The sequence below is a fragment of the Atractosteus spatula genome, chromosome 13, assembly GCF_055471065.1.
Source record: "Atractosteus spatula isolate fAtrSpa1 chromosome 13, fAtrSpa1.hap1, whole genome shotgun sequence".
Classification (NCBI taxonomy): Eukaryota; Metazoa; Chordata; class Actinopteri; order Semionotiformes; family Lepisosteidae; genus Atractosteus; species Atractosteus spatula.
The window spans coordinates 29,333,652-29,350,737 of record NC_142718.1 but is presented as its reverse complement, the minus strand read 5'-3'; the positions used below and the strand labels follow the sequence as shown (position 1 = coordinate 29,350,737).

General features: G+C 35.5%; 1 protein-coding gene across 5 annotated transcripts in view; it reads right to left on the bottom strand.

The window, feature by feature from the left end:
• Window positions 1-257: 257 nt before the first annotated feature.
• The window catches only part of LOC148822049 (RNA-binding motif, single-stranded-interacting protein 1), a 71,090-nt gene continuing 54,261 nt past the window's right edge, over window positions 258-17,086 (bottom strand). For 3 of the 5 annotated variants that reach the window (XM_088930334.1, XM_088930335.1, XM_088930337.1), the window contains exons 5-14: window positions 15,561-15,718; window positions 13,434-13,513; window positions 12,389-12,504; window positions 9,844-9,893; window positions 9,648-9,735; window positions 8,614-8,664; window positions 5,743-5,853; window positions 3,887-3,967; window positions 2,975-3,053; window positions 258-2,789 (exon numbers count right to left, since the gene is read on the bottom strand). In XM_088930334.1, coding sequence (XP_088786460.1) covers window positions 2,982-3,053; window positions 3,887-3,967; window positions 5,743-5,853; window positions 8,614-8,664; window positions 9,648-9,735; window positions 9,844-9,893; window positions 12,389-12,504; window positions 13,434-13,513; window positions 15,561-15,718 — 807 coding nt within the window. In that variant the 3' untranslated portion in view covers window positions 258-2,789; window positions 2,975-2,981. The remainder of the gene's footprint in view (window positions 2,790-2,974; window positions 3,054-3,886; window positions 3,968-5,742; window positions 5,854-8,613; window positions 8,665-9,647; window positions 9,736-9,843; window positions 9,894-12,388; window positions 12,505-13,433; window positions 13,514-15,560; window positions 15,719-17,086) is intronic. The other 2 variants (XM_088930336.1, XM_088930338.1) reach the window with 1 other exon arrangement.

Here is a 17,086-nt window from a genome sequence, read left to right as displayed (position 1 = left end):
CGCTGATGTCCAGATCAAGCTGGCAGTCAGGAATGAGCTAAATGGCTCACAGGCTGAAGGCATGACTCAGCTACAACTTGTTTGGATTGGGCTCCAATCCACTCAGTCTAATTTCACTAACATTTTTTCCCATAACAATATTCATTCTAGTGTCTTTTGGCAAGTGTGTTTTTTAGTTTCCAAGATGATTAGAATGAGAACCCACCGTCTTCTATTCTTTGGTGCTTCATTTCAAATGAAAATCTATTCAGACACTATTTCCAATTGAAGTTTTTATTCAAAAGTTTCCAAAGAAATGAAAAAGAAATAAAACTTAAGTAACAATCTAATGAAATTTACAGTTCAAAAATGTCTTTTTGGCTTTTACAAGTACTAAAAAACAAAAATACAGAAAGGTATCTTTAACCGGACATACAAGTTACCACTGGCAAGTTTGTGGCACATGTAAAACAAAAATAAAAAAATTAACTCTTGATCATATAGACATCTCTATGAAAATCTTTTTCTTCAATCTGTACAAAAAGGTCTCTCTTCATAAATTATTTCTTTATATAACTTAATGTCTGTCTAGCACGTGATGTTAATTAAATGAGCATTTCTTTATGTACAGAGTACTTTCCCAACTCTAACCCAGACAGAGTATGGCACTTAGTTCAGACACCACTAGCAGCACAACCTGCACACGTGTTAAGCAGTACTAAGTTTCAGTCTTAGGCAACATATGGAAATCTCAAGTCTGTTTACAGGTCTTAACTTTGGTAATCTACCAATTCGCAGTGAAAGCTGCTGCAGGTCTGTCTGGACTCTGACAAAGCAACAATTAATTTCGAGGAGCACAGATCCAGTAAATACCACAACCTTTGTCTTGTTTCTTGAAGGATTTCAACTACTGGAATCTCTAGTAATGAAAGCAGCAGTTACTTTTGAAACTATGAAACTGAATGTCTGGACACAACTAAACACGTTCAACATACAATATTCCTATTAAAATTTTTAAAAAATGTTTTGAAAATAAAAAGATAAAAATTGAAAGAAAACAGCTGTTAAATCACCAGCTCCTGAGCTGGAAGAGTTTGGTCTGGGAGGACAGGGAGGTCCAGCAAACCTGTCCCAATACAAAAGAGAAACAAAACTCTGAGGTAGATAACTGATCAATTGTCGCTGACCAGGTCAAAACACAGTCTCTTGGAAGACAACTTAATTTATAAAGCTTTTTTAAGCTACAATGATTAAAACAATAAAGCTTTATTTATAAAATTACTGGTTCTACAATGTAAAAGCAGATCATTATTGTGGTAAATCAGTTCATAGTTTCAAATCGTATTTCTTTCTTATTTTACATATTGCATTTCTTTGTAGTGATGGTGTAGTGAGTGTGGCACTGATTGGATCCAAATCTTCCTTCATGCTTCTTTGTGTCCATACCTCAATAAAACTAGAAAAAAACTAAATGCAAATGTACAAAAAAGGCACATTCTCCTAACTGCAAACTGGTCCGGCAAAAAAGTAGATTACATAAGATGCACATGCTGAGAGAAAACCTTAACTTTTTTTTATTCAATTCCTAGCTCACAGTTCTTTGGTGAAGTAAACTTTATTGAAAGTGCCAAGTTTTTTATCCTTACAAAGAGCTAGTTTTTCTTTAAAATTGGTTTTGCCTATATCTCTCAGTTATCCTAAATCTAAAAAAAACATTTGCCTCGGTTGCCAAGGAAAGCATTGTTTGCTAATTTTTGCACAATCATAAATCCACTTATTTTTATTATAAAGCAAAAGGAAAAAAAAGTACTCCCAGTCTGACAGAGTACCCCCCTACCTCCCTCAGAATCCTGATCCCTCCCCTTCCCCCAATCTGATTTGTTTTTGCTAAAACTACAACATCAAGTTAGTTAAAAAACCAAGAGTTTAAATTTAATCATTCAGAAATTCTAGCACATTCAGACAATCAGAAGTAACACAAGCCTTCTGATTATACAAACATTAAATCCTATTAGAAAGTTAATCAGATTCAGAAAATGTGTTTCACTCAAAACATTTCTATTCTAAAAGTTCTACTTTGATTAGTATTCAGCCGAGATCAGTGGAAAAAAACTTAAAAACATCTAAAACGCATTTGAAAGAAAGTCTATTTAGTTGTTTCCTAAAAAAGCCCTATTTTGCCGATTTACAAGGCATTTGTTTTTAACATATTCTTGCTTATCTTGTATCAAGAGTTGCCTAAACAGCTATTGTATGAAAAAATTTAAGGCAAATTTTAAAACAGATCAATCTAGACCAAAAAGACAAACACCTAACAAGAAATGACATGTAACACTTCACCATAGCAACACTCACACAGCAAGCACAAAACATCATTTTAAAGATGTCTGGCTGAAAAACTTCAGAAAAAAAAAATCTCAATAGAAAACAAAATTAATTTTCATCACAAATCATAAAAAACATAACAAAAAACATCTTTCCTGTCATGCACCTTTAGTCATGTCACATGGTTTTCTGCATGTACAGAGTTCTTGTGTTGATGTGACACTCCTTGTTAAAAATAAACTCTTTCTTATTAAAATAAAACTATTTTAGAGAATTAGCATCCTTTTGATGAAAGTAAGCATTTATATGCACCTCAGAACTTATACCAAAAATAGTTTCAGTTGATTTTATTATAAACAAAAGTAAATGTTTGTAAAACCTGTGCAAAATTTAGATAAACTCTTAAAGCACATCAGAAGAAACCATGATTGTTTCAGTCTTCCCCCTTGTCTCTCTCTTGTCTCTTCTGGGTTATCAATGAGCATCTAAGAGAGAATATATCATAAATATCAAGACAATTGACTTTTACACATAGAGAGAAATTTGCAATAAAAAAAGGTTAAATGGCAAAAGTTTAAAAGCTGAAGTCTTTCTTTTAAGAGGCACAAATTAAACTAGCACACCCATCAAAGCAAAAAGCATACTGAATTTAAAAATTAAATGTCCATACCTGATTATTACTTGGTTTGTTGATATGTGTAAGGAGAATGATCGCTTGATGACTCAACTTGTTGCTGCCCACTGTTTTCCTAAATAAAATAAAGACATGTTACAGTACAGCTTTTAATATTTGTTAGTCCCTTTTAATGTAAAACTGCCAGTTGTGTATTTTTCAGGTCTTGGCTCACAATTGCAAACTGCACACAAGGAGAAGAAGGAAGCGTAGACTGATATACTCACATTCAACTTTTAAAACATAACTGGCTATACAGCCTCCTACTGAAAGTACAGATGCATCCTTCAGTGATGGCACCACAGCTAAGGCCCTTGTTTGACTAGACCCACCCTCGGCCAATTGAGTGGCCCCAATCAGGGAATGCCAGTCACAGTTGGCTAGTTACAGGACCCATGCTTGAGCCCATGATCATAGTGCTCCATCTGTACTTAGACAAGGGCCTTTACTGGTTGTAGTTGGGAAGCCCATTTTTAATGGTGAATATTCACTTTTTACTGGTCTCAAAAAGCCCAAAGGTCAACAGCCTATATGGAGTTACATAAATGCACTTCTGTTTAGCTTCTGGGTAGTACCATTTCTATTTGAGTGATAAAACAACTCCTTGTGCATGTTATTACCAAAAACATCAAGAACATAACCATTAGGACTCAAGAACAACTATAAAGTAACACTTAGGTTCTATCTGCCTTGGAAATGGAACAATTTATTGAACTAGGTTTACATTTAAAAGCGGATCAATTATGTAAAAAGTGGTCATTTTGATCAATTACACGATGATTTCCACTCGGAGCCGCTAACTACCTTCACTTAAGGAAGTCCTTTACATCAGGTAAGCTTGACAAGAACACGCTGAACAATGGAGATAGAGAAATAATAAAGAAAGGGTAATGGAAGCAAGTAACAAACCTCAACTTGAACTGCTGTAGTCTGCATGTGGGCATACTGAGGAATATAGGCTCCTTGCATGGCTGTATTGGCAGGCATGAACTATAAAGGAAAAAAAGCTAGGGATAAGAATTTTTAAGGAAATATACATCAATATTGAACAATGCACACAAGATAAGTTATCCCCAGCAGCAAACAATAAAAGGATGAAATATATATTTGTAACGCATATTGTATTCCACTTATTGCATCACCCCTAGCCATAGGTACCACTATTTGGGATATTATTAGGAAATTATACTGACTCTGATCTAGTTAGTTAATTAACAAATTCTGTAATTCTTAAAATATTTACTTGAAATTCAAGAGAGTGTAATCACCTGGCAGATGTTTAATGTAGTCGGTGTGGAATATTACATTTGTGATGATCACATTTCAGTAATGAGTACAAAGCAGCAAAAAAACTATGGACACTAAATCAGGAATACTAAGCTTGAACATATTTTGAGAGAGAGACATTTACATTGCCTATACATGAGCTGAAGGGAAAAAAAAAGGCAACAAAACATTAGGTTATAAAGTTAGGAGTAGAATTTAATTCAAGGAATGTTATGTTAAAATTGTTTGTTTTTAAAAAGCTGTGCCGAGATTGTGCCGCTTGAGAAGGTTGAGGAGCCTGGATGTAAGCAAAGATCTTAGAGCTGGCTTACGCTTACACAAGTCTGGTAGGGTGTGCTTTCTTTTAACATCCCCACTTGTTCTGGAAATCTTGGTGTTAGGGGTAGAGCCAAGATCTCAAGGATTATAGACACAGGAAGTGAAATTACTGGTCAGCAACAGAACCAGCTGAACTGCATCTATACTAGGAGTGTTCACAGGAAGGCAGTGTTGGTAGTAAATGATGCCACACATCCACTACACTACCAATTTGACAAATTACCATCTGGAAAATTTCAGAGTACCAAAGGCTACATTTTTAAAACATTTTTAAGATGTCATTTGTTCTGAGTGCTGGTACTCTTAAACTCTGATGTAAGATCTCTTTTACAGCACTGCATTGACAGCATACAGTATACTTTTTGTGCATGCAGCTCACACTTGTGTCTTTTGCTTCAAAACTGAATCTTGTTTTTCTACTGCTTTGTATGGTATTATTATTTATATTACATTGACTGTATACATCTGTAAAATCCACTGAATGTTTTATGTTCTCTATATATACGCTGTTTTAAGTGTGGTCAAAGGAAAATTTCTATTTTATGTGGACAAAGTAGATTCTATTCAGTGCACCACTAAGACCTCATTAAGAATATGAAAAAAACCATGGTTCCATCTCTGGAAAAAATAAACCCAAAGAACACTAACCAGATACATTCCCAGGCTGAAAGGAATGTCCTTCTCTGACAAACTAAAAGAACTGAACCTTTTCCGTCTATGATGACAGCTGAGTCAATCTGCCAATAATTTTGAGAATTCTCAAAAAGACCACCTAATGAACTTCTCCAGAATCAAAAGTTAAAATGAACCATGGGGGCATGGGGGGGTAGAAATTAAAGGAAAATGGTTTTAAAATGGAGAGCAGGAGGCTTTTAAAAAAAAGTTACGGGAGTTAGGAACGAAGTCCCAAGTCATGGGATCTAAACAGATACCCCGGGCTCTTTCAAGAAGCAGCTGGATGAGATTACAGGCAATCAAACAAGCCAGATGAACTGAATAACCACCTCTTATCTGTAACCTTTTTTAAGTAGTATTCTGGGAGTTTACAGTTCACAAATACTCAAATCAACTGTGCTCTAAAACAGGGAGACAAATGTATGGCTTGTTTAAACAGCAACACCAAAACTCTGTAACACAGATCATTTTCAGAGATCCAGTACCGTTCCTGTGCTGCCTAGAGAGAGGTGACCCATTTGCTGTGTGAGAGGACTCATCATGGATGTAGGCTGCATTGACATTGTGTGCTCCATAGAGGGCGAAATTACTGCTCCCTGAGAAACAGAAGAAAACACACAGGCTAAGAAATATGAATACATTTGTTTAACAAACAAAAAATACTAGTATTTCACATTTCCCTCTACTATCTGAAAACAATGCAGAAAAGAGGTTAGATTTATGAAAATGCTCTTAAACTTTACAGTAAAACAATCAGGAAGATTGTTACCTATCATGGTACATAAAGAGTCAAAATACTGTGAAAATATTTTTTTTCACTTTGGCTAATATGGCAATGTATTATGTAGGTTAAAGTACAGATTTAAATTAAACATTAAAAATTAAATGCATTTCAGAACTGCATACTGATACACTTTTACTTCATATACAATTTTAACCAAAATACTATACATCATTAAATCTGTCTAGATCCAATTAAAAAACATGCAAGAAAAAATCCAATAGCTCAAAATGGATCCATATTAACCAACTTCTCTCACAGTCCCTATTAAGCTATTAGACAGTAAATCATGAATATTTAAAATCAATTTATGTTCTGGCAAAAGCTCTTAAATGAGCAGAGGACATTGCAGCCAGCTGGGATTTTCACTAACTCACTCAAAAGGAGCCACATCCTGTTTCTACATTTGAGGCAAAAGAGAGACAGAAACCCGCATTTCCACTAGAGAATATCAGTATTGTTCATAAAATGACCAGGTAGTGAATATTTTACCATTCACCAGTCTATTGATATGATACCTGTCAACTTGTAATGCTTAATAATCACTTATGCAAATACACATATAAAAAGACCTTTCATTTGTCATCACTTCCATTTTAATTTCAAGTGTAAAACTAAATTCTGCCAGTACAGAATGCCCAAGGAACCTGCCTTAATGTTACAAACAAGCCCTGAATTCAATATTACACTTCTACACACATTTCAGATTACATTAGGTCCAATTGTTTTAATAATAAACCTGCACACAAACAACAGTGATAAGTTTAACATCCACAGCAAATAATTTACAAAATACTTTACACAGTATTCAAATACTATATGGCCCTTTGTTGAAAAATGAAAACAAAAATCTAGGACTGCTATGATTTAAACATTTTATATCATGAAGATAAGACTATACAATGTTAGATTAGGCTAAAGAGAGCATGCTAAATTACAAATATAATAAACACTTATAATTTGTTAAGGGTTTTGTGATCAGATTTTTTCAAATCCATAACTATGTAGCCAATACAATATCACTACACATGGAATGTCCTGTTCTGGGCAAAAAGAGACAGATTATATCTGCTGAGGGCTTCTAATTTTACTTTAAATTCAGAATGAAATAGAAAATTCTAAATCCTTATTAATTGTATGATATTAACTGTATATTCAGGAAACACCAAATACCACTACTCGTCTAAGCTTCCCAGGAGAAAAGCTTACCTGCTACATCTAAATTCCCTTTGGTTAAACAGTGAAGATATTTTACTAAAAAATGACACACATATTCAAATATTAGTACCTCTGTTACTCTTGGGCAAAATCTCAATATTATTTTTTTTTCTTTTGTAGTTGAAATAGGTTATATAGATTTAATGTTGGAAACAACAGTATTGGAATAATTACACAAATTGTTCAGAGTTTGTGTCTAGCAATATTTAAAAATCATCTTCCCTACAAATGCAGCTAATTCTAACTTCTATTCCATTCCAGAGCCAATCCTGTATGTATGACATTAGAACCATGGACAACTGCATGTTTATTCAATACAGCTTTCTGCCTGCTCAGGTTTCTGGATTTTTTCAAATGTATGGATCAACTATCAGCTGTGAGAAACCGAGTTAAACTCAGAAACTCAGGAAAAAATCAGAATACAAATGTCTTATGTCTGTGTAGTCAAATTGTGTCATATAATAGAGGCATCAGATTCAATAAGTTCCTTGTCACTTCTGAAGCTTTACTGCCTGCACAACAGATCAGTGGAGGTTTTTAACTAGCTTATATAACTGTCTCCGACTGGTATTTATCAGTTAACAGAAACAATGAGAATTTGGCTAAAGGGCACCATAGCAGAAAAGTTTTGTTTTTTGCATTACACTGTGATGAAAAGCCTTTTTCCTGTAACTGGGAACATAAGAGCTGATCATCGCTTAAAAGAAAAAGTGATTTAAGAGACAAATCACTGGCAAAGCATGCATTTGACATTTAGTCCACACAGAGTAACCTACAACTACCACAGCCTTCACTACCCAAAAGCACTTATGGTCAAATTAATCATGCAGTTCTAGGTTGCTATTGTGCAGCAACAGAGGTGTGCTTTGATCTAAAAAAAAACAAAACAAACCAAATGTACACTCACGAAATGCCTTCTGGAAAACTACTTCCTTGGCAAATCGGGATAAAAACTAGCCCTTACTACTCAAAACCACCTGTGAAAAAATGCAGACGGTATGAGTCATGAACACAGCATATGCTGAAGGCATTTCCTACTCTCCTCACCACGAGTTCCTGTGGTTAAAAAAACAGAATGAGTAAGCTGAAAGGAGTGATTCTGGAGTACTGTCTCAGTCTACAGTTGTACGTCCAAAATTCCACAGGAGGATGTATACAATTCATTGAAGTGCATATCTTATATATATAGTCTTGTATATAATGACATATCATTATATCTTACATACACATCTCCTAAACAGCACTGGGGAAAAAAACTCAAGTCTTCTTTCTGAGCTGTAGTTTTTATTATGAACCTTTTATTAGTTGCAGCTGAGTAACCTTTTATAGAAAAAGGGAAACAATTACCACAACTTACTGGATGCTGCATGATGTAAGATTGATGAGGCATCCAGGAAGGACTCTGTACCTGTGAAATCAGAAAAATCAGAAATTCCAAAGGTAAATATGGCACAGTAAGAGAATGATACTTCATAGAAATTCAAATGCACTTCTCAGACACTGATGAGAAAAGTCTTGTGTATCCAAGTCTTTTGACAGAGGTGACTAAATCATTAGTATTTGTATGACAATTTAGAATTTGTAGGTTTAGATTTTGTAATAACTTGAGCATTGTGTACAATGGTTTGGTATTATCTAAAGAATAAGTTAAAAGGGCATAGCTTTGGCCTTGATGAAAGCTGCAATTTTAGCAACAATGTAATTCTAAGAAAGCTGCACTGTTCTGCAGAAGAAATTCTCCAGTGTATCTGTTCTCAGTCTGTGCAATCCCAGATTTACTGAAATGCCCTGGGGGCAACAGACCTGGAGTCAGTACTAAGACAGGGACTCCTGACAGGGCTGTGGGTTAATGCTTAATAGGCAAGCTTGTATGAAACGACTCCAGACGAGACTGACAAGACCGTATCTGGCAGAGCAATTCATGAGCACGGCGACAGAAGGGGATGATTCCTTGTTGAGAATGGCTCCAAGGGGAAAACATCCTGACTGAGACTCCGCAGGGGAAAGCACATGGCTTCTTTTGAAGCAACAGGAAGCTGTCAGTGAGTTTAAATAGCGAGTCCACCCTGCCCATGTGGTGTATTGTCTCCTGATTATGGCTTTCAGGCCTGGCGTTAACTACTCCCGCTCCAGTGATCAGGGGCACTCAGCAGTCTTAAAGACAGAGTTATCCTGGGGAAAATATTACCTTTCAGGGCACTTAGAAACCTCCTTTAACAGCTAGGCTAAATCACACATTCCACATTTTGAATTGTGTCAATACAGCACTACACATCAACTTGCTATATCAAAACTGGTGTTTTCTCTTAGCTACATTAGGTTAAAACAGCTCTTATGTCTTGCATATATTTCTAAAGCAATGTAAATCTTCTAACAATGTTTAATACAAACCTGATATGTTGAAACTGGTGATATATATGGTGAAATAGAAGTCTGGGTGATCATTCTGTTCGCAATACTGTATGGTGGAGGATAAAATCTGCAGAAAGAAAATATTAACTCTAATAATGACCCGATTCCATGTATAAACAAATAAACTTTGATCAAACTACTGATGTCTTTTTTCACTCTGCAGGAGTTATCTTACCCATTTTGCATAGCAGCAGCTGTAGGATCATATGTCAAAGTCATTCCAGCCTGGAAAAGCAAAAAATAATTGCTTTTACCATTTAAATATAAACTTTAGAAAATGCTTGCTTACAAAATACAGAAAATATTTAACAAGGAAGACATTTTTGCCAATATGGAGCTAATTAAATAAACCTAAAACTGAAAGGGAATTTATCAAATTCATATTATTCACAAAAAACACACTGTTGCTGTAAAAGGTACCTTGAAGACTATCAGCAAAATAAGGTACCTCAGAAAAATTTAACTTTCTGCACTCTGAGATACCAGATTTACATGACAAAGCTAGAACTCAGTCCCTCAATAATGGTGGCCAACATACAAACTGCACTGGGGCTTTTCCCAAGATGGATCTCGGCAATATTACACCTGCTTTCCATCAGCACAAACTTGCATCCGAGTTAAGGCACTCTTCGTGATTAGGAAGGGTTTTGTAGAATACCATGTGCATGTCATTACCCTCATTAGTGCTATCGTTCCACAACTGAATAAATTAGCATGTGATTAGCATATTCAGCAGATGCAAATGAACACACAGCCTAATTTTTTTTTATGTGCATGCATCGAGTGTCTTATAGCTTCGGATGCTCCTCATGGTGGTTTGTGAATATGGTGTTTAATTGTGTCCCCCTTTGGCTAATATGTTTATCATACTACTAACATTTGTTTCATGATAGTCATTCATTGGAAATGAATGAAAACTAAAAACCTCCATCTGACATACATTAAAATTAATAATCAACTGGTAAAAACGGGATTACTGCAATTCCTGACTAAAATGCTTAACATGTTTCTGGAGAAGCACATTCTATGATAAATTAAGCAAATGATACAAGGAGAGAGATAATAAATATACAGTTTTCCATATTCCAAACTATATGATCATGTGACCACGTAATCAAGAATATATTTATAGAAATTAGTTTCATGCTTAAATTAGATTTTTCTAGGTTGGTGTGATGGTGTCTCTAAAATGTACAAGTTCCAAAAGGAGGTCTGTGCTCTAAAAAAACAACGTTCACACATTCTTTGCCTCTCTCGCTTTATTGAATTCAACACTAGAATAGGAACAGGTTTGGTGTGCATCAGTCTTCTTTATGGTCTGTAACAGTTACTCAACTGTTTGACTCTTCCTTATTGAAAATTGCTTATTTCATTGCTTAAAACTTCAAGGAAGGAAAACCAGCAATTTGAGCTATACAGGTTAAGCTTGTGCATTTTTTGTACAGTCTGTATCAGCCCTTGGCACTTCTCCCAGACCTTAAATAATAATAATAATAATAATAATAATAATAATAATAATTTTTCATTCCAAAGGATCGCTAAGTGTTTTACATAGAAGCCCACCCGGGTGATGCATGCCAGCCATTATGCTCAGCAGCCCCACTACACAGCAGTTCTGGTGAAAAATGACTTCAGCGATGGAATTAATGGGGATCAGGCTACACTGTACAAGCACACTGTTCCAGAGTGGAACTTAGTCAGGAGTAAATATCTGAAGTACATTTTTTTAATATAATTTGAATATTGAATGTTGTGTTTTAGCACAACATTTTGGATAATGCACAACTTTTCAGATGGATTGGACCCAGTGTCAATGGTCTTTACATTGCAATACTGTTTCCCAATAACCCTAACCTGTAGTTGGGTAAATAACATATGGCAGCAATGTAAATTTAAATGACCATCACAAGGGTAAACAGTGTAATAGTGCATGTATAGTGCATGTACCAATACTGGTTTAATACTCTTTAATTCTTAGTTATTTTGTTTTAGTCCACATAAAATACTGTTGTGATTACAAAAACATTTTTTCTTTTCTAGTGATAAACACCTACAGTATTTACATTAAGGCATAGGGCAGGTTTGTGACCAGTTATTCCTGCTACAATGAAAACTGAATTCTGTTCAACAAGCAACATTGGGGTGCAATGTTTAAAAGGACTATTTTCAAAAGACCCAAACCTCTTAAGTAAACAAAATTAGCAAACATACCAAAAAGGTTTGTAGAAGTCCTGCTTTTGTACCTATAGAGGTATTAGTGAATCCTTACAGAAATCTTCACAAAACAAAAAAGACTTCTGAAAATAAAACTTCTAAACTAAACATGATCTATTTTTCTAAATAAAGTGCTTAGATTGTTTGACAATTTGTTACTAAATAGTGCCCTTGTTCTTATCAAGAGGAGTAAAACTTTAGATGTTACAGTTACAGTCCCCTGAAAGAGGTCAGACAAGATCAGACCATGAGTGATGCAGGCAGAGACAACGTAGGCTATACAGGTCCTACATAGTGCTGTTATTCCCTATTTATCTTTAGAAAATAAACTGTTGTTCAGTGACTATTGTACCATATGTTCAGCTCATTTCTGTAAACCAAAGACCCGTGTAGAGCAAAATGTGCTGAAACCAAAAAAACTCTCCAGATGTTTTTTCTGCCAGTCCCAGATTTGAAACGTACAGAGTATTCTTACAAACTCATAGAAATGTTAAAGCAGGACTTACAAGTCTCACCTCGCCCTCCCTGGACCATGCTCTGCCATTCGGAACATATTTGTTCTGATTTGGTCTCTTCTTCTGGCCTCCATCTGCAAACTTGCATAATAAGGGTTCTGAGGGTGCTGTGGACAAGAGAAAACCAGGCAACAGGTCTTTAAGTAGAAAAGCATGACGCTGTCAGATATCTGGAAATCAAAGCCTAAAGTTCTCCTTTTGAAAAATGCTGCAAAGCAAATAAATCAAAAGTGGCACCAACAGTTCAGTAATCCCCCTTTCCAAAAATCAACACGGGCAATTGCCTGCAGTGGCTATTTCAGTCTCATAATCCAATTAAAAAGCTTAAAATGACAAAGAAGGCCCCACATAGCCCTCAGGGAAGCTTTCTGCTGCTAATCAGCTGGATAGGACTTCCCACATGCCTTATTCTTTAAGGAGAAGAAAACATTCTTTGGGAAGGAAACTAATGAGCAACAAAAAAAAGTGTAATAATAAATTTCAATGTAAGTGCAACAAATGTGGCATACAACCTTAACTGACAGCCATTATAGACCACTTTGCTGATATGCCAAAAAATGAAATTTGGAAATAACCAGGTACAGACCATAAGGTTAGCTCTAAATTAAAGAATTTAAATATAGACCTGCATAAGAGATTCTCCTGCTGGATGTCTGCACACTGCTTTCAGTCCGATTTACACTTAGCCAGAAAATGAAAGAAAATGCACTTTGTTGAAGAGCTGCACTTTACATTATTCTTGTTACCATGTAACGTGTTTGCAGAATGAACAAAAAACACTGACAAAACTGCACTTTTGAATGGCACGGCTTAATTAAATGCAACCTGAGAAAAAAAAAATTACCCACATTTGTTCAATGGGTGTAAATACATTGGTTAAAAGGGCTTTTTGGAACACCAGAACTTGTTCTATATGCTGAGCCAATTTAAGAAAGATAGCTGTGCTACTCATTTACTGTTATCCATGTATTAACCATGTAGGCAGTGTCATGGCTTTAATCTCTATAGTAATTCAAAAATAAAAAAAGATACTCACCAAGGACTCCAGGTGGCATCTTAATAAATTTTCCATTAAAGTGGGAAATGACTGCTTCACATTTCTCTGTTGATTCCATCCTGAAAAGCATCAAGAGAAAATTACTTTTATGAGTGTTGTGGATTTTTGGTTATAATTTCTGACTAATCTTCCTACCTTTAAGTCTTCAAAGTTATTTATTGTAAATTGTTTAAATACTTCCTGTGTTGAATTCTGGAATGGGGTTTCTTCTGTGTGTATGTCCTCTCTGTGTTGTGTGGGTTTCCTCTGCATATTCTGGTTTCCACCCAACTCTATCTAGCAAAGACATGCTGGTTAGGTTAAGTGATGTCTCTAAAATTACCCGTGTGCTTGTGTGCATGTTCTGCTATGGTCTGGCTTCCTGTCCAGGGTGTAGTCCTATTTTACACTCTATGCTTCTGGGATCGACTCCAGGTTGCTGTGAATTAGTTGGAATAAGCAGCTTTCTGACAATGAACGTATGCTTAATACCTACAATAAGATAATGATAATGATAAACTTACACTTTCTGCAACTTAAATCATGATTGGGGTTACAGAACAATGAGCATTTTTATGTGTTTTTTTCTTTGGGGAAAAAAAAAGAATGAAGGCTCTTTGAAAATAAGTAAGCAAAAATTCTAGGACACATTGCAGGAAATGCCGATTTCAAAAACCAAGACAAAAAAGCCTAGCCCGAAAAACCGATCAAAATGGCCACATAAAGGAATGTCAGAAACATTTTGGTACACTGTGGAGGTCTGCTTAGTTCACGTTTTCACTGAACATGTCAGCAAAATAGGAGACTAATCCCTACCTGCAAAATCAATTACACTGCAAGCCTGCTCAAGTGGTTAAAAAGCATATTTCTTCGCAATGTGTTTGCCTGGTAACCCAAGCATGTAGAAGACTACCAGTTCAAGTATATGATAAAATGTTTTGCTTGTTTGCACTGGAATTCAAACAAACCTAATTTTATCACCTCTAGAGGGACAACTGGTTCACCACCCAAAACGCATCCCCACTCATTAGACCTGCTGTGAAATAAAGCAGTGGCAATCCACAAAATAAAATACTTTTGCGGTATGTCTTACATATTGAGCAAATGAGGAGTTTTTCTAAAATGCCATCTACTCCAACTAAATTATACCCACAAATAGATTTTGGCTTAAGTGTATTTCCAGAAAATGCTCTTAGCACTCTGTGAATTAATTTTCAAGCTGAAACTTGAACATGTATAATAAGACAATTACAATTGATTTTAATGATTCACCCCTTTCGTTTTAAGTAAACTGATGAAACAGTCACTCTTATTCAAGTCTGAAAAGAAATTTGTTGGTCACTTTTTCAAGAGGTATAGAAAAGGCAGACTACCACTGTTTGTGTGTGGGAGTGTGTGTGGGGTAGGTTTTTATTCAGCTCTAAATATTCAAAGCTTTACTGTGAAACACTATCATAGCATTTCTTCTGTTAAATCCATATGAAGGATACTGCTAACCGAAGTGGCAGGTGGGGGTTTTCAAAGCTTTTTACTGTAGAACACAATTTGCTGAAAGTAATAACAGAAGTATGTCGTCAACTAAGAGGAAAAAAAACAGAATATTTTCACTTAAACCATGATTGTGTGATTTGAACGAGCTCTACTCAAAGAGCTCATAAATATTAGGGAGTGAGCATGCCTGTAAATATTACAAAAGGATAAATGGAACACTTCCAATATAAATGACAAAAATGCAAACTGTGCCTCACAGACATGTTTTAGTACTGAAAATGAAATGCACTTACACCAATTCTTAGATGCTTCGCTTTTGCATTTTTTTTTAGCAAAATGTAAATGCTGCATGCAGGGCCTTGGGAATCATTCAGCTACCTTTAACAGTATATCAAGCTACCGTATTTCTATTGCTTACTAAAAGGCACACCAGTGCATACTACTCTTTTCAAGCCACCATCAGTCAACTTATAAATCTTACATTCCGTATACAGTGAAACAGAAACCTATGTAATATACTGTAAAACTAGAATAAGAAAATGATTCTTGAAAGCATGCAGATATGAATTCCTAAACACTTCATTGGACAAACATGTTTGTCAAACACTGAAAACTCAAATATAGTAAAATACTTACCTCGCAAAGCCAACTCCTCTGCTTGCACCATTAGAATCACGTAATATTCGAGTGGATATGACCTGTCCAAAAGGCTTCAGCATATTTTCTAGTTCTTGTTCATCCATAGAGAGCGGCAGGTTGGAAATATAGAGGTTTGTAGGATCTTGCTCTTGTTGCTATTAAAACAAAACACTCTCCATTAATAAACTTTATATGTGACTCTGCAACAAAATCCAGGAAGAAACAAAAAATTGAGTAAAACCTATATAATAATTACCCAAGTAAGACATTGTTTTTTAATAGTCTAATTTTCAAACCACAGGTTAATATTAAAAGACAAAATTTTATAATCTATCAAACCTGGATGATGAATCTGATATTGTGATCTTCAGCTCTGAGAGGACATTCATTTTCTAAAGCCCCATTAAGAAACTTTGTTTGATGCAAAGATCACTTTTTCTTACTTGCTCTGAAGTTAAAACTTGTTCCAATTCATTCCGTCTTTCTTAGATTTTAGGCTAATAAAGGGTCACAGGGAAGAGTGATGAATTGCGTTTTGGATGTAGCCTGTGGCCTGTTCTTTCATACATCAGCTGATTTTTCTGTTCTGTATTTTAATAGAGTCAGCAGAAACAGAAGACATGGATAGAGGTCTGCTGAGAATACACAGCTCGCATTAATATTCATTACAGCAGCGCGTTCATACCCATAAAGAGAAAGGATTGGATTACTAGAGCAATAGGCTGACAAAAATTTAGATTGAACTATTAGCGAACAATGTATGCTTGCAAATTACCATCAACAACAAAGGTTGTTTAAACAAAACGGCACAACGCTTAAACTGGGACAAAATTAAGCCACTGTATTTAACAACGCCACATGTACCGGTGCTGTCAATAACGCTTCCTAAAGGCTTTAGAGGGACAGACCAGTTGAAAACCTCAGCAGCCATCATTGTTTCGCCAGTCTTGAAATGTGGAGCGGCATGCAATTGACATTCAAGGGCAAAAGGTAGACTTTGCCTGGGGAATGTGAAATGACAGTTTTATTATTTTAATGTTTTTTTAATGCACTGGGAATTCTAATCCTAAATTTGCATAACTGGGGTATTCTCATGAGGCAATTTGCTCATGCACCTTGCTGAGTTTAGTTTGCATTAACTTTACAATGCATAATCAGCACAGGAACTCCAAATGTCATACTGATTTGCCAAGTAGATCTGGTGTCTGTGCAGAGTTACCAACTTGACTTTAAATTATGGTCTGAAAGCCATTTTGAAGGAAATATTTAGCAGTTACAGACATTTGAAAGTTAAACAAATAATCAGAAAAGAATTAAAAGTCACAAATCTTTCTGTAAGTTGAACTTTCAGCAGTTCAGCTAGATTTTCCCTTTTTAGTTAATATGTGAATCAGGTCACCTCGCAGACCTATCTGTTCAAGACTAACAAGCTCCAGTTCCTTTAACTTGAGCCCAGAGCAATCTGGCTGCTCTTCTCTGAATTAATTTCAGAGCAGCAATCATTTTTTACACAATTTAAACAA